Raw genomic sequence first — 9347 nt, forward strand, 5'->3', positions numbered from 1 at the left:
CCCAAATTAATTGCTCAAGCTCCGCCCTTGAAGAAGGCAACACCGGATACCACTGAAGTAGAAGCCCTTTGGTATTAAGTGAATTTTAAATTTGAGTCTTTTAATATATTAAACGAATTTTAGAAGAAATATTATTGTATATATTTAATTTCAAAATGATATTGTATTGCAATATATTTTTTGTCACTAAAATTCAATATTCTAAATGGTGACATGTTGTAATAGATAATGAAAGTAATGCATTTATAAAAGAGCGTGTTGCACTTGATAGATGAAAGTGTTGACATAGATTACAAATAAACCTTTTAAGTGTTTCACTTGATGTAAAATATGTTGCAATTGGTATATAAGGTGTTACACATTCAAAGTGTTTGAATCTAGAAAATTTATGAAATACTTCAAAATCAATAAACCATGATGCATATTATGATAAACACGTTACATTTGGCCTAATACGATATTACACAAGAAATGACCAGGTAAAATGCTACATTGTGCCTATTTTTCACTGCCTAATACGGCACCTAAAGTAGCTTCATTTTTCTATACTAAACACCCTTATATTTTATTTAACAAATGCAATTACGATTTTACACAACAAACACCATTGCATTTCCATATACTATGGTCATACGCAATCTGGTCATATGTCATGTTTTATTGAGCATTTGTCATACACAAAGTTGCATCTTAACTTTATGGATTGGATAAATCAAATCTGTTGAAAACACGGATTTGCAACGGACCATCAACGTGAAGATTAATCGAGGTTCTGTATCTTGAAATATTGTTATCATCACTCAACTTGAACATGAAACAACCTAACAAGATGGATGAGAATATCTTCATTTGCCTATATGCGAAATCTTGACCCAAACATGATCTCAATCCAGCCTATGTATGAACAAGAAAAATACAAGGATTAGTTTTATTGTAGAAATTTACAAGATATATTCCGATGATTGATGATAAAAAATAGTTTAACTAATAGTGTTTTCTATTTAAACTAATTACACATTTAAGAAAAAAACATAAATACATTACATGAGATGTTCACATCTAAAAAAATATATATATTTATGCATCACAATCACATAACATGTTCGTATCTGCGATGTAACTTGGAAATTTAACATGTATCAATTAATTAACTAAAATTATGTGTGTCAGAAAATCTGGCCCAATAGGGGTCAAGTTGCACGATGGGCTCGGGCCTAATCACGTTTTTGGATCCAAAAATTGATTTCGGTGTAAATTGTGTATATTATAAATATGTCAAAAAAACACCTAAGCTTTAGTTGAGTTCTTTGGCCTTTTAGGACGTGGTTATGTTTTACCAATAAACGCTGGTTCGATTCCCCGGTTTTTTTTTTTTTTTTTTTTTTTTTTTTTTTTTTTTTTTTCAATTTGATAAAATTTAGTACATGGAGTCTTTCAAAATTTATTAGGCCTGCCACTTGGTTTCAAAAAATTATTATTTGTTCTTCATAATTCTAATTAATATGTATATATAGTATTAATAAGTATCTCTATTTAAGATACAAAAAGTCGTTTGAATTAGTAGCTACGTTTAACTTTCAATAAATACTTTTTAATTTATAATATACTTATCAATATATATGAGCTTTTTAATTTATAATATACTTATCAATATCAAATCTTAAATGTTCGGTTCTGATTTTTCGGTTTTATAGAAACAAAGCTCAAAGGAACCCAAAAAGTTAGTTTTTAAACCCAATAACCATACCGATGGTTTTTTAAAATGGTTTAGATGTTTGGATTTTTGTTTTTAGTTTATTTTATTTATTTTTTTAGCAGTTATATGGGTTTTGGTATTCAACTAACACCACTTTATATATATTATATATATATATATATATATATATATATATATATATATATATATATATATTATCTTATAAAACAAATCTCACTATTTCTAAAAATATATTGAATAAAATAATAATAATTTTAAGACGTCCAAATCATTAAGCTAATTGTACAACTAATCACTAATAAAATAATATTAAAATTTAAACATACTCCTATAAATCTTCTCTTCCAAGGTTTTGACCATATTTTTTTTCATCTAAATAAATACTAAACACCCTATAATTTGGTTATTTCATGAATTTTCTTTATTTTTAATATGATATGTTTCCTAAAACAAATTAATGATTGAATTGAAAATAATCATTCTCCATGGAAAAGAAATTAATTGTCGAAAAAAAAACTATTTGTCGTCCGCCGCTTTGCGCGGGTAAACGGCTAGTATATATATATATATATATATATATATATATATATATATATATATATATATATATATATATATATATATATATATATATATATATATATATATATATACTCGATTTAGATTTCTTGATTTTGAAGGGTCTCGTTTTTATCATTTTGTCTTGGACCTCAGACCGGGCTTGAACCGCCCAATAAAAAATATGTCATATTTGTCAAACGAGAATTCTATCATTCTATACTTGTATCATTGGGGGTAGTGGCCCAAATAAAATACATCATCCTCTTGCGTTTCCTTTGTATGGTTATCTTGTCATATTCAAGAGAAGTCATACTTTCAAAACATGCATGTAGCACTGCTACCAAATTTTTATACGTTTTTCCTTTTAGCGTTGTTTGGTTCATTGAAAATAATAAAATAACCATGAATAATTGCATGTGTAACCGAGCTAAATTAATTTAGCCACTAGTATATATATATATATATATATATATATATATATATATATATATATATATATATATATATATATATATATATATATATATATAACTCATAACACTTCCGTATGACATCTCATTGTGCCTTCGACAAAAATAAATCTAGATCCGTCAATTTACGTGGAAGCACCAAAATTAAATATACTCTTGTAATTACTATTTAATAAATTTATGTTTGCAATTCACTTGTATAGTTGTATGTATGAGGATAAGCTTCAAACTACCTATAGCGACCTCTAAATTAAAGAGTATCGGCAACTCAAGCAAATCTAACAAAAATAAGTTACCTTTAATTTGATACATGCAAAAAATATTTATGTAATATATTTGCTGAAATTTACATTATAGAAATTTTTCTATAAATCAGCATATTTTATTACAAATATGTTATTGGATGCATGGATGTTGAAAAAAATGGTTTTACCAATTAACATATCTTACTACACGTCATTTCAACCAAAAAGGTTTTTTTGCTAAGGCACCTTCAATAGGATGACGGACAAACATTTTTTTTTTTACTATTTCAGTATGTTTTTAAAAGACGTAGTTTTATATTAGATACAATGGTTTATTGCTAAATGTGTTATTATGTAAGAAACGATTTGTATAAACCACTTTTTGTTAATTAAGTGTTAATTTAATGTCAATTATTGAAAAAAAAATGCAAATATTTTCTATTACAGATTTGTTTTTATAAACATATATTCTTTGTTGACTAAATGCTATTTGAAAAAATTAATACATAATACAATAGTTCAATGAATATGAAGTTCTATAACCATTAAACTATTGAATCAATTTTTTTTATATATATATATATATATATATATATATATATATATATATATATATATATATATATATCATTGATCTTTGTAAAATTCATTGCATTATAGGAAAATTATTGTAAACTTGTATGAAGATCGAAGAGTAGAAGGATGATGTGTTAATATATTAAATTCTAAATAAATAAATGTATTGTGGATGTGATATGAAAAGAAGGAAAGGTAATCACGGATATGTTGGCAAAAATAGTTAAAAATTCCACCACATCGATGTTACAATATTAGTATGCCTTTCATATCCAAAGTCGTAACTTTTTCTTACGAAATTGAAACACACTAACCTGAAATGCGGTAAATTTGAAGGGGCTCTCTGGACGGAAGCAACCATTGTCATCAAGCCACCTTTCTGGCTTAAACTCGAGTGCGTCGTCACCCCATACGAATTTCATCCTCCCCATTGCATATGGCAGATACGATACCATATCCCCTTTCTTCACAATACCACCATCTGGTAGAACATCATCTGAAAAGCATATCTTTGGGTCCTACATAAATAATATGCATCATGTCATCATGTCATCTCCATATTGTTAGGATATCATAGGTAAAAATTCAAACTTAGATGCATGTGGTTTTGATAGACTCATTAAATGTTCCTTATCTACCAATTAAGATGAGATACAATACATCTAATAGCCAAAAACTTCAACAAACAACATGAAGGAACCTTAATTTATGTAATTATAAACCGTGTTTACTCATGCCTTAAATGTGTATTTGTGTGTTGCTTGTTGTTTGTGTTCCCTAACGCAACACCACCATGGATGTTGAAAAGCGCTCCTCCTTAGTAAACAGTTATCAACTTATCAGAAATTAAACAAGTCATGAACAAGATTTTCATACCAATGGCAATGCAGGATAGAGTCTGATAGTTTCTGTCAAAGCTGCATGAAGATATTGCATCTTCACAAGCGCAAGTTCAGTCACATGGGCAGCAAAATCTGCAACATTTGTGATGTCTTCTTTTACGTTCGTTGCTTCTTTGATTTCTTTTGCAACCCTATCTTGAACATCAGGATGCTTGCAAAGCATGTAAATGAACCAAGACATAGTAAGCCCTATGGGATCTTTACCAGCAAGTACGAAGTTTAGTATTATATCCCGTATGAACTTTGGGTCTTTATCTTTGATCTGAAGAAACCTCGATAGAATGTCTTTTTTTATGAACTGCATGTGAAGTAAAACAAAGTGGTCAAAACAGTGAATTAGAAGAGCAAAATATGTTCCTAGCTAGCTACCATATATATTAATTACGTCAATATCATCATACAATATATGATATATTTTTTTATATGTAAAGAAATGTGATCTAATAGTTGTCTTCATGATTTATGCCAACATACTTATACCGTAAACTATTTCCGGTTAATATTAATTAAATTATCAATGATTTGTTCAACAAGCCTTAATTAAAAACGTTAATGGTTAAGAAAATATAAGCTTACGACTGAATGCTCATTCTTTGTCTTATGCATTTCTTCGGATTTGATCTGGATCAACTTGTAAACGAACTCATCAATGACTTGTATATTTTTCTTCAACTCAGCTTCGGAGCCAATATTTAGATATTTCTTTATCTTCCAAAATACGTCAACAAATCGTCGATATGTTAAGGTGTTCGCATCATCAAATGCACGACTGAATCTGACACCTTCTTCACTAGAACCACTCATGTTATCAAGATCAATCCCAAAACCAACATTAAATATTGAATCCATGGTTGTCTTCAAGAATAAATCCTGTATATATACATGTGTATCGTGAATATTGTAATCACTATTGAGTTTCTTGAAGGTTAATCATACCAAATAATAGTGCGCAAAGGAGTAACTTACGTTTATATCGACTATTTGCATGTTCTTTGCTGCTTCTGACAATATGTTCCCCAGTTTTATTGTATTGTTTCTGAAAATTACACTACTAAAATCCCTTAAGACTGTCGTAGAGAACTCATGACTCGAAACCTTCCTTTGTTCTCGCCATTTGTCCCCATCGACTGTGAATATTCCATCACCAAGTAGTTCCTTTAGAATGTCGCGGGTATATGTTCCCTACATATATAACATATTTTCAACATTTCAGTGTGTAAACGAAACTCAACAATATCTATTTAAACGGTAGATATATTAATAGTAAAAAAAAAAAAATCAGAAAACTGCATCATTGGCTCATGTGCCATCCCTCCACCCACTTATAAAACTTACTTAATTACCAAGTACTAAAAAAGAGTACAGTAAACTTGGCAACAATTAAACACTATGAATCATTAATTAATTAATATTAAAGTGAAACAATACATAATTTCGAATTAGCTAGCGACACATACCTTTCCATAATTTTTGAAATTCGTCTTGAGAATATATTCCACATTCACGGGATCAATTGTATAAATTTCACGATGCAAAGGGCTAAGCATTCTGTAAGTTTTGTATTTTTCTGCTCGATGAGCCATGTAATCATGCATCGTGTTGAAGTTAATGAGTATGCCAAATACATTCCCTCCAACCGGATAATACTTCCTCCCATTTGTTGGTTGTTGCTTGTAGACATATAGGAAAACAAGGAGTAAAAATATAGGTGTCACTGTTGTTATGATGATTGGATCTGAGAGAAGATTCATGTATGAGGCCATTTGAAAAATGAGAGGGATGATCCATAAGGTGTTTGCTTGTGCTCTATATATAGGCAGCAATAAGCACTTACGGATTGCACCAATTTGTATGCAACTCTAAGGCTCATAGCGATGAAGGCACCCTACAAAGTTTTTGACAAGCAAGTGTTTTTTAAAATTATATTTATTAATAAGTATACTTTTAAAAATCTACTTAAATGGTTTTTTTTGCCACATATCACACTATTATCATTCAATTTATCAAATATCATTATGCTTATTTTAAATTAATTTTTTTTTTCAAATGTCATTTTATTGGTTTTCTATTTTAATAAATTTCATATAATATTTTAATGTAATAATTATAACGAATTTAGTAATAAATGAATATAAATTTCATTAACGGACTTACCTTCTTATTTCAAAATTCTCAAATTAAAAATCATTAGTTTATTTATTTAAATTTAAAAGATAAAAAAAATCAATTTTAATAATTCAGTATTTTTCTTAATTTCTTGTAAATCAAAGTTCTTCAAACTTTAGATTTATATTTAATTTTTTGTTAATTAACTTATATAATCCATAATTTTACACCCAATATTAAAATATAATATTAATAAAAGCCGTCTAAAATTTAAAAGGAAAAAAATCAAAAAGAATTAAAACTTTATCTAACCTTGATCTTTAATAATTTGTTAGAACTTAGATACATAAGGCTCATGATATATATATATATATATATATATATATATATATATATATATATATATATATATATATATATATATATATATATATATATATATATATATATATATATATATATATATATATATATATATATATATATATATACCCGATTAGTTAACGTAGCTACTTACAAATTGATTATTTTATCAATTACAAATTACTAGAAAAATTAAATGTAATAAAAATGAAAAGCTACCTTATAAATTAGTGTAGTAGTAGCAAAAGTTAGAAATTGATCTTCAAAGCGAGTAGCAAAAGGCAAGAAATTAAACTCGAACTCGTTGTTTATATGAAAAGTGGATATGTCGTATGTGTCATGTGGATATGATTAATAATTAATAATGAATTCTAAACACAGTGTATTCAATTATGCCAATTAAATTAAGAGAAAATTTCATATATGCTCCTCTTAAACTTCAAAATATCATATTTGCCCAACTTAATTTCTCAATATCATATTTACCCTTCATAAACCTTCAAAATATCATATTTGCCCAAATCCTTTTTTTATAATGTTTTTAATATTTTACAATCATTCTTTATACCTTAGAATTATTATAATAATTAAAAATATTAACCATATTATCCTTACGTCTATGATAATGGAATGCGAACTTCTAAATTGTTGGAATGTCGCCCTCTTGACAAACAAAAAAATTCATCTTCAACCCTATATATATATATATATATATATATATATATATATATATATATATATATATATATATATATATATATATATATATATTGATTGTTTAGTTTTTGTTGTTGTTGATTATTATCATGTTGTAGATAGAGGTTATTTTAGATATTACCATTGATATTTTGATGTTTAAAATGTACATATACGATATTTTGATATTTAAGAAGGTTATATATGATATTTTGATGTTTAAAAAGGAGATATATGATATTTTGAAATTTTATGAAGGGTAAATATGATATTTAGAAATTTTATAAAGGGTAAATATGATATTTAGAAATTAAGTTGGGTAAATATGATATTTTGATGTTTAGGAAGGGCATATATGAAATTATCCCTATATAGTAACTAAAAGAAAATCCAAATCAAAATTTGCAAAAAAAAAAAAAAAAACAAATAATAATAAAAATTAAATAAATAAAAAGACAGTGAATGATGTACATTTTCGATTCTTCAGTTCTATCTCAAAATCCAATTCTCTTAAATATTTATTGGTTATACCTAGGGCTGTAAACGAACTGAACGTTCAACGAACTGTTCATGAACCGTTCGGTAGGAAGTTCGTTTCTGTTCTTTTATTTAATAAACGAACGAACATGAACACATGTTACGTTCGTTTAGTTAAACGAACGAATATGAACAATGGTCTCGTTCGTTCAATTATGTTCATGAACGTTCGTTTATGTTGTTTTTTTTTACTTTCATTTATGTTTGTTCATATAAATTCATTTTATGTTTACATATGCCTAATTGTGTTTGATTATATTAGTGTATTATATGTTCATTTAAGTCCATATATCTTCAGTTATGTTTTTTTAATCTTTGTATATTTATGTTCGTCTGTTTATGTTCGTTTAGCATGTTCACGAACATAAACGAACGAACATGAACAATGTAATTTGTTAAACGAACGAACATGAACAAGAAATCTTGTTCGTTTATCCGTTCGCGTTCGTTTATTTGTTTGGTTAACTTAAATAAACTAACATAACAAGCCCCGTTCATGTTTGTTCGGTTCGTTTACAGTACCATTTTACAATTGTCAATCATAACATTTTTTTTGTTTTATTCCAAAATAACATACCGAAATAAAACTAAGAGTAAATTACACGAATGGTCCCTATGGTGTAAGGTAATTTGTGCATTTGGTCACTAACTTATTTTTTTAACTCGGAAGGTTCCTTAATGTTTGTTTTTGTTACACACTTTGTCTCTGAAAACCCACACCAAAGTTGCACAGTTTAAAACTATGCCAACAAAAACCGTAAAAAAAATATGTGATTTAAAATCGAACTGCAACTTAAAAAGTCGCACCTCATAAAAAACCGTAAAAACCACAACACATAAAAATTGCACTGCTTGGTTTATATAATTATTATAAAAAATATATTTACATTTTGCAATTCGGTTTTGGCCAAAAACAATACCTATGATCATCCCTAGGTTTCATTTTATTGAGACATTTGAAGGTACTTTTTATGTTTATTACCATCGAGTTGTCTTTCGTTTTGCTTGGAAATCGACAATGACAAGGTTCAATGCTGCTGCCCCAGGCGGCCCTCAAATATTTGGTTAATAGAAATATTAGGCAGCCCAAAAAATGGAAATACTATATAATATTGTTAATTAAAAAAATTATGGACAGAAAATTAAATAGAAAAAAAAAGAGATGTTTTTTAAA

At 27.3% G+C, this 9347-nt stretch overlaps 1 protein-coding gene across 1 annotated transcript; it reads right to left on the reverse strand.

Annotated features, from left to right (window-relative positions):
• Positions 1 to 396: 396 nt before the first annotated feature.
• Positions 397 to 6265, reverse strand: LOC145012284 (cytochrome P450 704C1-like). Its single transcript, XM_078971078.1, has 6 exons — positions 5929 to 6265; positions 5438 to 5653; positions 5048 to 5341; positions 4446 to 4769; positions 3884 to 4087; positions 397 to 894 (listed from the first exon to the last, which is right to left on the reverse strand). The coding sequence occupies exons 1-6, from the start codon at positions 6232 to 6234 to the stop codon at positions 697 to 699; spliced, it is 1542 nt and encodes a 513-aa protein (XP_078827204.1). The 5' UTR covers positions 6235 to 6265; the 3' UTR covers positions 397 to 696.
• Positions 6266 to 9347: the final 3082 nt, after the last annotated feature.

Source organism: Lactuca saligna, chromosome 8 (genome assembly GCF_052625555.1).
Source record: "Lactuca saligna cultivar CGN05327 chromosome 8, ASM5262555v1, whole genome shotgun sequence".
NCBI lineage: Eukaryota > Viridiplantae > Streptophyta > Magnoliopsida > Asterales > Asteraceae > Lactuca > Lactuca saligna.